Consider the following 16194-nt stretch of genomic DNA (forward strand, 5'->3'; position numbering starts at 1 on the left):
TAAATTACCAGTTTGTTTTCCATTATAAGCTGGACGATAGTATATTTTAAAGTGTCATCCCCTTCTAGCTATATCGTATTGGTCTCAAATGTGCAGATTTTTTAAGAAACACTTTATTTTACAAACATGCATTTTTATTTTAAAACATGATCTCTGGTACACTTAGTTAAAGAAAGGTCTCAGTTTGCTTATCTTAGTCTCAGGAAGTCTGTTACTGTTTCTCTAGGTCATTTCACCTGTCACTAACTGCAGAGCATCAAGGTGTTGAAGGGGTGGAGACAATGTCTCTCTTCAGGTGAAATGATCAATGAAGTGCAACTGTACTTTTATCTAAACTAGTGTAGTACCAGATGTTTTCAAAGGAGAAACACAATAACAGTTTTTCAAAACTGCACATTTGAGACCTATAGCAAATGGAAGTGCAGAACAGGTAGTATTTATGAAATAATGTTGTTATCCAACCACAACATACAGAAGGAAAGGTCTGGAAAATAGTTCTTGTAATAAATGCAGCCAGTAAGACATTGTAAACAGATGTTCACTCTATGCGGACTGCAGTCATGGATTGCTGTTGTCTGTTGATATTCCCTATAGCACCAGAGGGCCCATGAAGATCATGCTGCTCTGAAGTACAGTTTCTATGAGGTGATTTCTGCAGGACACCATGCCCCAGCAGAGCTCAGATCTCTTCAGAATAAATGTCTGGTGCCAGGCTGGTATGCTATCCATATTGAACACTGGCTCACTTACTACCCTCCTTCTCAGGTAAAAAGATGTCATTCTCATTTAGCAACTTTTACTGCACCCTGTATAGTGCAGTAATTAGATAGGTTTACTGTACAGCAAAACTAATAAATAAACAGTGATTTTTTTATTTAAAATATTTGCAAGGTTCTCATAAAATATACCTATACAGGTTCTGGATTAAGAACTCTTTACAATACACATTTTTAGTGGAGAATGGACAAAAATACAAAATTATATTAAATATATTATCATTTACGATGAATTTAATTAGACTAAAACAGTATTTTTAAATCTTGATGGACTTGGTTTGATGCTAAATCTGATCACCCGACTTAACTGGTTACAGTTTGTTCTTTTACTTAGCTATGTTAAAAAATTAAAAAATAAACTCTTATTGCTATTTTTAGTTGCTGATCATTGATGGGCAGCAGCTGAGGAGTGACCCCGCTGCTGTAATGGATGAAGTCCAGAAGTTTCTAGGCGTGTCCCCATATTACAACTACTCACAGGCCCTAACGTGAGTAATAACTATATTGAAAAGGCTGTATCTTTCAAGCTGTGGAGATAAAACTCAAGTTTACGTCCTGGAGAGTTTAGTGTCTAATGCTGGAAGAGTATCATTTGGTATTATTAAAAATAATGAATTATAGGTTGACTATAATTCATTTATAGGTTGACTATAATTCATTTTTATCAAATTAGCGTGACACACAGTGCACCAAAAATACATTCGAGTTATGGTATTTGCTATCCAGATGCTCTTTTTTGTTTGTTTAGAAAACTGTCCACTGCACATTTTACTTAAAATTAGATTTCAATAGCTAGCTTATCTTAACATTAAGGAAACCTTTCATGCCCTCTTTTATATTGTGAACGCTATATTCTCATGCAAGGAGCCTGCATCTACTAAGGAAATCATCACAGAAACTGGCAGGTCCCTCAATTCCATTGTGCAGCACATCTGTATAAATGCCCTTCATTATTTTCCCACTGAGGCCTGGTTTTGAGTGTAGTCTTTAAAGCATGCTATTGTTTCTATGCTAGGGAGTAGGGCAAGAACACCTTGCTCTTCCTACAGCAAATCTTTAACATCTGTTTGCAGAGAGGGATTTTCTTTTGTGCCTAGAACAGCAACTCTAACAATATATAGTCCAGCACAGCTTCACTTTATATTAGCATTCACTAGCACAGCAGGCTGAAGCAGCCCTAGTTTCTCCATATCTGAGGCTTACAGGACAGAGATAGATTTCTCTCCCTATACTTAAATCTCCCCCTTACTCTGACACACCCAACACAATCCCATCTTCTACATCACCCATGCGTGGTTTAAGTGACTTTAAATTTAGCAAGGAAACCCACCCCAAGGAATAATAACGTGATGCCCCTGCTGACTGGAATATTCATCACCCAGTCATGGAAACTAGCCCTGAACTGTATGATTAACTGTAAAACCACAGATACCCACCCCCTGAATTGTTTACTATGTTATAAAGAGAAAGACAGAATAAGAGATGATATTGTACATAGATACCTTAAATAAAATTATTATAACAAACTTTGACTACCTTTCATCCAACATTTCAGCTTTGATCCCCAGAAAGGATTCTGGTGTCAGCTACTTGAAGGCGGGAAGACTAAATGTCTGGGGAAAAGCAAAGGCAGGAAATATCCCCCTATGGATTTAGAGGTAAAACATCTCCATCATCTTCCAAACCCACGTGTTTTGAGATGAAAATGCACTGATGAGTAAAACTATGGTTTACATATATAACATTATTCAACAAAAGTCCGCTGATGTATTCTCCATATTCATTGAAAACACTGAGGAAGACATAGTTGAAATGTTTGTGTGGCAAAGTGCCCCGCCCCTGTGTGCATTTGTGTGATCTGTGTTGTATGTTGGATGTTGCGTGTGTTAATGTTGGTGTATAGATTGGTACACGGGATATAAACGGGTCTGTGTTTCACGTGTACTTAATGTAGATTTGTATTTAGGCACGAGGAGAGCACAAATCACTTCACGTGCTGGTTAAATGTAATATGCGAGCACGGGGTTGCACAGAATTAATTCACGTGCTGGGATTCAAGTGAATAATCAATTAGTAATTGAATCCCAGCACAACAGTATATATAGATGCACATTTTCATTCAGTCGGGGTTGGTGTTCGGTGAGTGGAGAACGGGAGAGAGAGAAGGAGAAAATAAAACAAAGTAAGAACGTAAATTAGTTGTATCTGCTCACCGTGTTTTGTTCGTCTGTCTGTGCACTGTTTAGTTCGTTTCGTTTGTCTATTTATTTTGGCGCAAGTGCCGTGTCCCGTGTTTTCTGTTTAAACCTTTTATTTTGTCATTAAACGCTGAGTGCAGCCATTGCACTCAGCATTTCTCATCACCATCACCGTCTCTGTGTATTCCTTTTCTGGTCTGACGCCACCCACTCTGGCCGTCTTTGTGACACGTGGTGTCTTCGTGGGATAGCCGCGCCTCCAAGCGTCAGACCAGGAGGGGTCTGGATTAAAAAAAAAAAAAAAAAAAAAAAAAAAAAGATTACAAATATTGTTTTGGGGGAAAAAAACAAAACAAAAAAAAAAATCAATGGCAGAAGACGCCATCAAACTGCGGGGCTGGTTCCTGGAGAATGCTGGGCTGGAGGCCCAGTCTCTGCCCATAGTCGTCCGGGTCCTGTGGATGATGGACAGTGAGAGATGGGAGGCATATCAGCAGGAACACACCCCAAACACCTTGGAGGAGGGTGTGGAGTTTGTCCTCAACTACCTGGAGGCAACCATAAATGGAACAGCAGCCCAGGTAGCAGGACCACCAGCAGAGGAGTACCTGCTGTCCCCATCTCCACCAGCAGAGGGTGAGTACCTGCTGTCCCCATCTCCACCAGCAGAGGGTGAGTACCTGCTGTCCCCATCTCCACCAGCAGAGGGTGAATGCCTGCTGGTTTTGCCTCCACAGCCCAAATGGGAGGAGCCTGAGCATCCACAGCCCAAATGGGAGGAGCCCAAGCGGAAGGAGCCCGAATGTCCTACGCCTGAGTGGGAGGAGCCCGAATGTCCTACGCCTGAGTGGGAGGAGCCCGAACGTCCTACGCCTGAGTGGGAGGAGCCCGAACGTCCTACGCCTGAGTGGGAGGAGCCCGAACGTCCTACGCCTGAGTGGGAGGAGCCCGAACGTCCTACGCCTGAGTGGGGGGAGCCCAAACGTCCACAGCCCAACAGGGAGGAGTCGGGGCGTCCACAGCCCAACAGGGAGGAGTCGGGGCGTCCACAGCCCAACAGGGAGGAGTCGGGGCGTCCACAGCCCAACAGGGAGGAGTCGGGGCGTCCACAGCCCAACAGGGAGGAGTCGGGGCGTCCACAGCCCAAAGGGAGGCAAGTCGGGGCTTCCACAGCCCTGGGACCCAAGCCACCAGCAGAGGGAAAATGCCTGCTGGTTCAGCCCCAAGAGCCAGAAGGGGAGGAGTTACAGGCTCAACCCCCTGAAAATTTTTGGGGGGGAGAAGGGCAGGATGCTGGTGTCCCCCAGCAGCCTCTCGCTATGCTGCTGAAGGCAGCACGGCGTGCACATGCCCAGCCGCCACAGCAGAGGGAGCCAGCACCGCCAGGAGCAGAGGAGCTGGAGCTGGAGCTGCCTCTACCTCCACCACCTCCAGGAGCAGAGGAGCAGGAGCTGCCTCTGCCTCCACCACCTCCAGGAGCAGAGGAGCAGGAGCTGCCTCTGCCTCCGCCACCACCACCGCAAGGAGCAGAGGAGCAGGAGCTGCCTCTGCCTCCACCACCTCCAGGAGCAGAGGAGCAGGAGCTGCCTCTGCCTCCGCCACCACCACCGCAAGGAGCAGAGGAGCAGGAGCTGCCTCTGCCTCCGCCACCACCACCGCAAGGAGCAGAGGAGCTGGAGCTGCCTCTGCCTCCACCACCGCCAGGAGCAGAGGAGCTGGAGCTGCCTCTGAGGTGGCCGTTGAGGCCATGTGTGCTGCGCACAAGGGGGGGTATATGTGGCAAAGTGCCCCGCCCCTGTGTGCATTTGTGTGATCTGTGTTGTATGTTGGATGTTGCGTGTGTTAATGTTGGTGTATCGATTGGTACACGGGATATAAACGGGTCTGTGTTTCACGTGTACTTAATGTAGATTTGTATTTAGGCACGAGGAGAGCACAAATCACTTCACGTGCTGGTTAAATGTAATATGCGAGCACGGGGTTGCACAGAATTAATTTTACGTGCTGGGATTCAAGTGAATAATTAATTAGTAATTGAATCCCAGCACAACAGTATATATAGATGCACATTTTCATTCAGTCGGGGTTGGTGTTCGGTGAGTGGAGAACGGGAGAGAGAGAAGGAGAAAATAAAACAAAGTAAGAACGTAAATTAGTTGTATCTGCTCACCGTGTTTTGTTCGTCTGTCTGTGCACTGTTTAGTTCGTTTCGTTTGTCTATTTATTTTGGCGCAAGTGCCGTGTCCCGTGTTTTCTGTTTAAACCTTTTATTTTGTCATTAAACGCTGAGTGCAGCCATTGCACTCAGCATTTCTCATCACCATCACCGTCTCTGTGTATTCCTTTTCTGGTCTGACGCCACCCACTCTGGCCGTCTTTGTGACAGTTTGCCATTTAATTAGACTTTTAATATTGAATTTTCACTGCAAGTTATGGATTGTGTCAAACGAAACACAATTGCGACATTTCTGAGTTTATGCCAGGAATGGTGACAAAGCTGGGTGGAATGGCTCAATAGAATAAGATTTAGGTGGATTTAGAACTTCAAAGTCTACAATCACTTTATTGATTAGCCTTGAGATCAGTGCTTTGCTGTTTCGAGTATTAAGGCAAATAATACTGAGCCGTTCTGAGTTGCAATTGACTTATTTTTTTCTTAAGGCATTTAATAAGTAGAGAGCACTTCTGAGTTTCAGGTGATCAGATTTAGCATCAAACCAAGTCCATCATCTTCACGTTATGGTTGTGCGAGTATCAGAAAACAAAACCTCTGTGAAGCAAATTTGGAACAACCAAATATGTTGTATAAATCAGCATAACCAAACATCTTGTTGTGCATTATTTTTTATGTCTATAGACCTTTACCGCTTGACTGCTGCAACTGCTGTATGTAGTAGAGTATGTTGCAATGCACTTCTTATTTCAGGATATTGAAACGAAAATAATGCAAGGTTTACTTTATGAACAAAAATAGTTTTTGCTTACTCTAACTGCAGTTTAATTGGACTGAGTACTGTCTGCTTTATTTGTCCACTTTTGTATTGCCTTAAAAGCATTTAATTGGGCCAATGGAAGCAAAATATCAATGGAGATAATTCTGTAACACAACTGTGACTAGATTGTAAACTTGTGGCAGTTGGGAATCTTAGAATTAGATCATTCATACTCAGATCCATATGAAACATTTTTTATCTTGAGCTTTAAGCACCCATTGCTGTAATGTTCTTGTCTTTTCCCCTTCATTTTATAAGAAGATAATATGTGTCATTTTAGAATGCCTAATGGTCTTTAAACCTCGATGAATCCGTGCTGCCAGAATAATTATAAAGAAAACCATTATTACAAGAGTAGCACAGCCAAACAGTATAAATGCTGAGGCTGGTCATTTTTAATCTATCAAATGTACAGAAAGTGCTGAAGAGACCATAAAACAAACAAAATAAACAGCATAGGTTCAAATGTTTCCAGAGGTAATCCTCTTGGATGTGTACGGTATTAGAAAGCATTGCATATGTTGTTGCATTACACACATTGTTGTTTTGCTTTTATCATAATTCACATAACATAGCTGACTCAGGGAGCTGATTTAGTAAAGATATTGTTATACTCTAGATAAAACAGCTTATTGAAAAAAAAAAAAAAAACAGAATGCAAGAACACTGGTCTGACAGTATGACATATTCCATGAATAGTCCACACTGGATTTATGTTGACCAGAGGTGGGTATGCATGCTAGCAGGTTAGAGTTTTAACACACAGTTGAGACCAGAGTACACCAGATCCATTTCTTTATCCAATTTTGAAAAACGTACATTTCCTATTGTACCTTGCTCCTTAGAATGCATTGCTTTTAGAATCAAAATCATAATTAATATTGATTTGATTCTATTTTAAGTGAGTTCAAAATGACAGTGTCCAATGATTCACTGTAGGAGTCACCTGATATTCATGCAATATGATCGTGGAGTTATCCAGGACACAGCATAAAGAATGATATGATAATTGTGACAAAGACTACAAGGACATTAACAAGAAATGGCAAGCCATTGCTGTGAAGTTGGGTGTGAATGCATTTATAATAGAACATAAAATTGTGAACCAATGTTACCTTTAGAAATACATGAATTTTATGCAATATAGGGGATAATAACAGTATTATATGCATTCGCTTTCAAATTCATTTTGGCACATAAAACATAGTACTGTAACTTTCAGGTTTCTTGTTACCTTTACTCTTAAATAACATCTGTTTGGATATTTCATGCACCTCAAACTGAGATATCCGAGAACATTTTCAACACAAATTAAATTAAAGTTTTGTAAATGTTGTAAATGTGTTTAACCTGGAAAAACAGGAACCCTTGCCACATGTTTGTTTTTCTTTAGCACCCTCTTTCTTTTATTTTCAGTCTCGGACATTCCTGTCAAGATACTACAAAGACCACAATGTTCAACTATCCAAGTTGTTGCACAGACTAGGCCAACCACTGCCTTCTTGGCTAAGAGAGGAGCTTCAGAAAGTGAGATAACAATGAAGAGGAGGTTCAAGAAAGGACTTGATACACCTTCAAACTCAAAAACCCTCAAGTAAAATAGAAATGGGTTTTATACTTACCTCTTCAGGAAAAAAAAAAAGAGTTTTCCATGTGCTGGCATATGGTATCATGAGTACAAGACCTTGTGAAAAACATATGTGGTTGGTTGTAGATATTAAAAAGTCGGAAAAATATTCTAAATCCAGTTCAGGACCTGCAGGATGGGTAAAGGTAATTTGTTGTGTGAGCGTGAACCTGTGACTGCTGTGATTGTTGTTTTAATTTATGATTCCAGTGCAGTGCTGGTCAGCTGTCTGGTATCTGTATATATTTGCACTAAATTACATTCCATGCTTCACTTGCTGAGTGTTTTGTCATATATGTATAGCGAGAGAAACAGATACACAACAGTGCTTGGCACAGTTACTGCTGGGCATGCTAAGAGTACAGTAATTAATGTGTTGCTAAACCTCTATGACAGAGGACTCATTCAAAATAAATGTTCAGGAAAAAAAAGGTGTGTGAGCACATTGTTTCACAAAACTGCATTTAAATCCAGCAGCTTTTTATGACAACTGGTTACATCACATCTTTAGTTCACACTGCACTGAACATCCATTTGTCCATTTGTATTTGTTATAATGGGAATTTTTAGTTTCTTGAAAATAAAGCTTTGTATTATAATTTTTTTTTTTATCTGTAACCAAAATGTTCAAAACCCAGAGGAACTTATTTTGAGAGATATTATTTACAGTAACATGTGACCTACTGATACCATGTTTCCCCTCTTTATGCATACCAATAAATGTTCTTTTATGCTAAATGGCCTTATTTAAAATTGATATGTTGAAGAACTGTATTCTGTTCGAACAACTTAATTGACGTTTCACCTACAGTAAAATACTTTTTTTATAGGCTTGCCTTTTTACTGTACCCCTGGAACCTGGTTTCATACTTTCAATACACAGACTGTTAATAGTTGTTGTTTTGGGGTGTTATTTTATTATAAGGTCTTAGTCAAGAGTAAAAAAAAAAACATACAACTCACCAGAACCAGACACAGTTGGAGCATTGTGAAATGAGAGAATGGAAAACTTGAAGAATTTGAAGAATACAAATCGAATACATGTAAAACAAAAACAAAAAAAGCAAGGTATACAAACTGTATCATAAAATTATTTTTTCCCCTGCCACAACAGAGACACCCTTTCATGTAAAATATTTTTTTTAAGCAAGAGCCTTCTGATGGGGTCACCCCGCCCCTGGGTGTATTTTGGTTTATTTTGTATAGTTTGGATTATGTATCACGGGTGAGTTACAATGTATAGTGGGATGTGAGCAGGGGGGTGTGTGTTTGTGTGTGTGTGGAATAGTGGGTTACAGGGAGGCAGTTAAAATCCTCTGTGCAAAAACACGTGGGAATGTGGCTGGAGCCGTGAACTGAATAAGTGATTAAATGATTAATTAAGGCCAGAGGTGTATAAATAGGGTGACCACAGGTGATAACGGGGTTGGTGTTTTCAGAGGCGGAACGAGATTTGGGAGGTAAAGAGAAAGTAAAGTCATAATAACAATTGCTACGCGTGTTGGGTCTAAACCAGTGCGATACATGTTTGATTTAGTGTTTGTTCTGTTTGTCTGTTTTGGCCATCGTGCCTTTTCTTTTAAAGTGTTTTATATAACTCTTTTTGTTTATAATAAACCATGCATCAACACTTCATTCATACCTCAGTGCATTGTGTCTGTCCTCTTTCCTGGTCTGATGTCACCCGCAAGCCATCTCGCCACATTGGTGTAGAGGTGGACGCAGGTACCCAGGAATGCACTTGGAAGCCTGTAGCTTGTTGAGCAAGTCCAAGGGGAGGGGATAGGGGTCAGGGATGGTATCGGGCTTATGTCTTCATATTTGATTGTGTCACCTACCAGCCCTGACCCCTACCCTCGTGCACTTTACACTCTCCCCTGCCAACTTCAAGTCCACCCTCAGACTTGCTCACCAGGCTACCAAGTGCATTCCGGCACGATGGCCAAAACAGACATGGAATAAACACTAAATCAAACATGTATCGCACTGGTTTAGACCCAACACGCGTAGCAATTGTTATTATGATTTTACTTTCCCTTTACTTCCCGACTCGTTCCGCCTCTGAAAACACCAACCCCTTTACTATACGAAATAAACCAAATACACCCAGGGGCGGGGTGACTCCATCACAAGCCAATACACATTTTACAAAGTAATGATCACCAGACGAGCATTATAGCTTTGCTTTCTGGTTTGCAGTGTTGTGTGAATATTTGCCTCACTGCTGCGCTGAACGTACCCAATCTGTAACTGCTTCAAAAGTGTATATAATTAATAAATACTAAACTGTTACACGTTTTATCAATTTATTTACCACAAATGTGCTTCTAGTTTGAGTTTGTTTTTATTTTATCATACAGTTATCAAAGCTTAAAAAGGGTAACATATTTTAATGGTGCAATTAATAATTCAGAATGTAAATTGTTGAATTTATTTAATGCCATAATATACAGCTAAGGCCAGAAGTTTTGCATCACCTAGAATTTTAGGATTGAGACATAATATATAAAAACTATATGAACATAATTTAGATCTTTAATTTAACATTATGTAATCAGATAAACTACAAAATTATACTGGCAAAGTCTGATGGAAGCCATAATAGTAGTACAGTATTTCATGTTAGATTCAAAATGTCACATTTTTCAAATGTTGTCGTTAATTATATGGAAAACTACAAAGTGGTATGTAGTTCAATATGTTAAACTATGTAACATTATTCAGCAGGTTTCATTCGACTTTATGAAGCGAAATTACTTAATTCTATAGGGTAATGCAAAACTTTTAGCCATAGCTGTAGGTTTATCTGATGTATCCAGAAACAAACCTTTACCTATCTTATGGAAAAAAAAAAATACAATTTAGGGCCTGATTTTCAAATGTCGATACATACAGTAGGTTTGCCACAAAAGAGTAAAAAAACGATTTAGTGGGCAACCACCATATCAAATATAAAGTACCCACAGGCTGTATAAAACAGGAGCCTGGCATGTGCTTAATTTAGGGTTAGCTCAAATCTCATGGTATCCACTATTGATTTTGAAAGCAGAAGTAATAGCTGTTTTTGAAGACTGGTACTAAGCTGGCTCTACTTCAGCCTTGGAGACCTATATCTGCAAAGTTGTACTTTCGACTCTGCTATTGAATAACTTACCTTCCTTAGGGGAAAATGAAATCCTTTCAACAGTTCTGTTTTAATAGTAGCTTCTGAATTTATTGTGTCATTCACACCAAATGCAATTGAGGTTTTTTGTTTTTTATTTTTCTCTCAAGGGTAAAAAATAAAAGAAACCTGGATGGTATCTGAGGTGCATACTAGGGCAAGAAAGCAAGCTTATTACAAGTCTGAGCACTACCACTAAGGATGTGAATCTTGTAGTCAATCTGACTGATCTACCAACGTGCACTGTATACTTCAGAATGTATAGGAGGTCACACTTTATAGTGAAGAATAAGAAAATGTCATTAAAGTCACTGGGCCTTACTTTATTAGACTTAATGCCAAAATAAAGTCGACATAAAGAAGAAATGGAACAACACATGTGCTGTTATTTTAGCATACATTTAGGCAATTGCTATACTTCTACAAGTTAACTTTTCTCAGGCTGTGAAAAAAAAAAGCAATTTTAATTTGGTGCAAATATAGCTGTAATAAAACAGTGTTAAAAACACAAAGGCTCTAATTATCCTACTTAATTTGACCCTTGTGTGAAGCCATATAACCCAGCAGGACCCTTCACCCAAATAATGTATTTGATTAAGGGATTCACTTTATTGTGAGTGCTATGTCTTAAAACTGTGAATGTTTGTTTAAGAGACTTTAAAACAAGGGTAGGTAAATGTGAAGCAAATCACAATTAAAACAGTGCTGCAACCAACATCCAAATTAGTTTTAGATTAGATAATGGGGTTTTGGAACAATAAAGAGACTATATCAGTTTAAAGAGGTGACAGAGCAGGTTGAGTCAACAGAGTTTTAAGGTCACAACATCACTTGATTTTTCAAGATCAGGAAGTAAAAGAAAAAGTAAATAGCAAAAACCACAGGGGTCTGTTCCCAGTGGAAAGAAACGGCTTTGCTTTTTAAGACAATTGCTTTTTATGTGCTCACTGAGGGTGATTCGGGGATTTAAAATGGCTGCACATCTGTTTGGATGCTAGCAGGTACTTTATTCCAATCCACTACACAGATTTAACAGTCCATGTATTTTTAACTGTGGGGAGCTAATACCCAATCTTTTTGGATGAGTAGACTGAAAGCTTTTCCAATGCAGATCAGACATACTGACTCTAGGAGGCATATGTCTATGACTACAGAAATGCATTGGGGTTCTTTTAAGTTCTATATGAGTTTTGGTATTTGTATTTATTTATTTGTTTGTTGTTTTTTTTAAGGCTGGTTATATATTTGTTCTAGGACATTTCATTACCACAATTCAATTTAGCAGCAGAGAGGAGCAGCAACTGGCTGTGGTTGAGACGGAAAGATTCTGGCTGGGGATCTCAAGCACAATAGAAAGAAAGAAACGCTGATGTACAGATAAGTAAGCTGGGCTGAGTTGAGTGGGGGACGGAGGGGGGTGGTGCTGGGACGCCAGAATCACCGTCGAGCCCTCTTGAGGTGTCGTGGGCTAGTCGACGAAACACTGAGGATGGAAGGTGCCCACTTGAAAACCCCAGAGATGTACCCTACTTAGCTCAATCCAGACGGTTGTCATGCTGATGCGCTGGGGAGGCCACACTATGGTTGATCCCCGGAGCCAGCATCGCAGCCGTTGTGTGTGCTGATGCGCCAGGGAGGCAAAATAAGCTGATCCCTGGAGCCAGCATTACACTTCAGCCATTAACACCAGACAGAAGGATATCTACATCATCATATGGAAGGAAACGTAAATGTATGGAGACACATATGGATCACATTAGTTTACTGTAAAGCTACGTCTTAGTTGGTGCTTATCTTGGCGAGAGCCGAGTTCAAATCAGCATGAAGTTTTAACATCTACTCTTGTGTAATGGAAATCATTACACTGTAATTAGGTTTAATTTTTGAGTTTACAGAGACAAAAGCTGCTTTAATAGTATCTCATGACTATTAAAACACCTTTTTCTAAGGGGTGCAGAGTGTCATAGCTATTAAAACACCTTTTTCTGTAGGGGTGCAGTATCTCACAGCTATTCAAAACACCTTTTTTGGGGGTGGGGGGGGGGCAGTATCTCATAGCTATTAAGCAGGTTGGCGAGAGTTCAGCTGGGTGAGTTGTCAGCACATCATAACCAATGTGTAGTTCAAAAGGTTGCAGATCGAGCTTTTCGGCTGCCCAGTCAATTTGATTGGCTGTTTGGCTGTGTTCTGACTTCAACTCATGAATATGCATTTTACTTCTATTAATGTGATCCTCTGTGAGGCTCCTTGCAAACCACACAGCCTTGAACTCGACAAACCCCCCAATTCAACTACCAGTCAAACACACTCTGTCTGAATAACAAGCATGAAGTATCCCACTTACTTCAAATGGAAACGTCAAATTCTTCTAAACATACCAGAATGGATATTTAAGGTTTCTGGTCGGGTTTTCTTTGTCAGCGGTCCGTTTGCCTTTAATGTTATAATTACCGTTATTAAACCATCTCAGTTTCATAAGTTAATCATGGAACAATGCTAATGACAAAATAAGCTCAACTATTTTTTTGTACCTATACATTCCTGAAAACAACAGTGATGATCGCTTTACCGTCGCTGCTTGAGGGCTGTAGCAACATTAACTGTTTCATAAAACAAAGACTTCACCTTCGCTAAACTCGTCAAATAAAATGAATAATGATTGCGATGATTAATTATGTGTTTGCATTATAAGAGCACTACTTAAAATGCAGAGCAATTCATTTTATTCCGCTGCCTTTATTCTGCACGTTAAGTTATTCGCTGGAGTAGAAAGCAGTCTTAAAAGTTAATCGGCTGGTTTTAATTTTTAATAAAAAAAAGGGCATAAGACATATTTAAAGGCAGGTATATCGTCAGAAAAAAAAAGCGAAAAAAAATTAAATAGTGATATTAAATTGAAAACAGTAGCCTACTACACACATGAATCGCTCTACATAAGTTAAGTAAATAGACAGTAAAGATGCTGAAAAGCACAGTGGCTATACTAGATATTGAGACTTGGGAATTCATGTATGCACACAACGAGGGATTAAATGCATTTTATTTTGCATGTAAAAGAGCCTAGATAAATAATTATTACTGTTTTTTTTACCGAGGCCAGTGCCTCGGGTGCCTTAGCTGGCTACAGCCATGAACACTCACTAAATATTACTTTACACTGACTCACAATGTGCTTGTCCCTAAAATTGAACTCGACTACACCTTATGAAGTATATTAAGTACTACATGTACAGATAAGATTCACATGTGTATTTGTTATGCATGCTGAAATAATAATTACATTTAAAAAAAAAAAAAACACATTTTCAAATTCACACAAATATCATCGCTAAACAACAACGGGAAGATCTGCACTCGCCGTACTCATGTACCGTATTCTATTTTCCTTTTGTTATGTCAGATCGGGACATGAATTGCATCAAAATAAAGGGGATGAATTGCTATTTAATATGTTAATAGTAGATAATACTTTATTGAGATATTTAGAATTAAAACACGAGAAGTTTCGTTTCCACCTTTCCGTTGATGAAGGAAGGGGATGCAGTATGTCATCATACTCTGTGTTCAATTACACGTTTGGGAACGTGACTGTACAGGCCCACACTATCTCATGGGGTGCAGTTTCTCATGCTACACCGGGCTTAAGTTAGTTACTTATTCCCGATTCAAGGTTGAAGTTAGTTACTTATTCGCACAGTTACATATTGAATATTTGGTCACATTCTAAGGGGGGAATCACATAGATACTATGGATGTACCACCTCAAGTAGGGTTAGGGTTGCCACCTGTCCATGTTTGACCCCGACAGTCCGGGAATGGCATCTGTGTCCGGGTGGCAGGAATTAACAAACCCAGATGCCCGATGTCTGGTTTTAAGTGAAATGCATAAGAAACACCAACCGTCCTTTGATATTTTCTTTGACATACCGTATAACGGAACATTTTGGAGTGACATTTATTTCGGCTTTATTGGCAGTTTGGATTGGATCGCCAATTATACTTCCACCAATCAGAGTGTGGCATACAGTGTGCAATCCCACTCTCTGACAGACTGGTGGTATGCAGCACAGGTTAAAGAAGCCCGTGCTGAACAAGGGAAAGAATGTGTCGGATGTCAAAGTGAATATGAGAATGGCAGTGAGTGATGAAGCCAATTTGCTTAAAAAAATTAAAAGCAGAACAGACATTTGCATCATTTCCTGAATTCAGGAAATCTGGAGTTTATGATGCGATCAGAAACTCTGAGGCTGTGTAAACTGTGCCTGCTACTGTGGTACCTGTAGGTTCTTTCTTAGGCTAAGCAGTTTTGTGTTATTTTTATTTATTTTTTTACAAGGGGTTAATGGACAAAAAGCATGCTATAGACTGCCAAATTCAGACGCCAAGCAAAATAATCTATTATACAATGACATTAGAAATGCGTGTAGCAAAGGAGAAGCCATACTAATGTGGGATTTCAACTTCCCCCATTCCCCCATGGAGAGCACAACGGACGAAATTGAAATGGTGGAAATGACAAATGACTGCTTCCTAACGCAATTTGTCAAGGCACCGACTAGAGGGGAGGCATGCCTTGATTTAGTCTTTTCAAATGTACTACTAGAGGCACAAAACAATTACATCCCAAAAGTAGACAAACCTAAATCTAAAACAAAATGGCCAAAATGGTTTAATAGATCAATTAAAAAAAAAAATTCTGCGAAAAGGCACTTTACAGAGCGTTTAAAAGGGACCAAAAACAAAGTACACAGAAAGAGTACTTGGAACTGCAAACGCAAGTCAAAAAGGAAGTTAAAAAGGCCAAGAGAGAGATAAAAATGAACATTGCTAAGAGGGCTAAAACCAATTCCAAAAAGTTTTTTCCACTATTATAACAGCAAGAGAACATTCAAAGAGGAGGTTAAATGTCTAAGAGATACAAATGGCAAAATCATAAATGAAGAAAAAAAAGCAAATATATTAAATGATTACTTTCACAAGTTTTTACAAAGGAGAATACGGACAACATGCCCCACATGTCGATCCGTTCCTATCCTGTTTTAAATAACTTTAGCATAACCGAGGAAGAAGTGTTAAAGGGACTAGGAGCTCTTAAAATAAACAAATCCCCTGGGCCGGATGAGATCCTCCCAATAGTACTCAAAGAAATGAAAGAAGTTATTCACAAACCACTAACCAAGATCACAGGGGCTGTATCGACAGACTGAAGAATTGCAAACGGAATATTGATCCACAAAAAGGGAAACAAAACCAAAACCAGGTAACTACAGACCAATAAGCCTGACTTCTATTATATGTAAACTTATGGAAACTATAATAAGATCCAAAATGGAAAATTACCTATATGGTAAAAGTATCCTGGGAGACAGTCAGCATGGTTTTAGGAAAGGGAGATCGTGTCTAACTAATCTGCTTGATTTTTTTGAGGATGCAACAT

At 39.7% G+C, this 16194-nt stretch overlaps 1 protein-coding gene across 4 annotated transcripts in view; it reads left to right on the forward strand.

Annotated features, from left to right (window-relative positions):
• Nucleotides 1-8554, forward strand: part of LOC117409680 (bifunctional heparan sulfate N-deacetylase/N-sulfotransferase 4-like) — a 242837-nt gene extending 234283 nt beyond the window's left edge. For all 4 annotated transcript variants that reach the window (XM_059002732.1, XM_034016001.3, XM_034016003.3 and 1 more), the window contains 4 exons: nucleotides 595-765; nucleotides 1155-1264; nucleotides 2332-2434; nucleotides 7384-8554. In XM_059002732.1, coding sequence (XP_058858715.1) covers nucleotides 595-765; nucleotides 1155-1264; nucleotides 2332-2434; nucleotides 7384-7503 — 504 coding nt within the window. In that variant the 3' untranslated portion in view covers nucleotides 7504-8554. The remainder of the gene's footprint in view (nucleotides 1-594; nucleotides 766-1154; nucleotides 1265-2331; nucleotides 2435-7383) is intronic.
• The last annotated feature ends 7640 nt before the right edge of the window (nucleotides 8555-16194 follow it).

Source organism: Acipenser ruthenus, chromosome 2, assembly GCF_902713425.1.
Source record: "Acipenser ruthenus chromosome 2, fAciRut3.2 maternal haplotype, whole genome shotgun sequence".
In the NCBI taxonomy this organism is placed as follows: Eukaryota; Metazoa; Chordata; class Actinopteri; order Acipenseriformes; family Acipenseridae; genus Acipenser; species Acipenser ruthenus.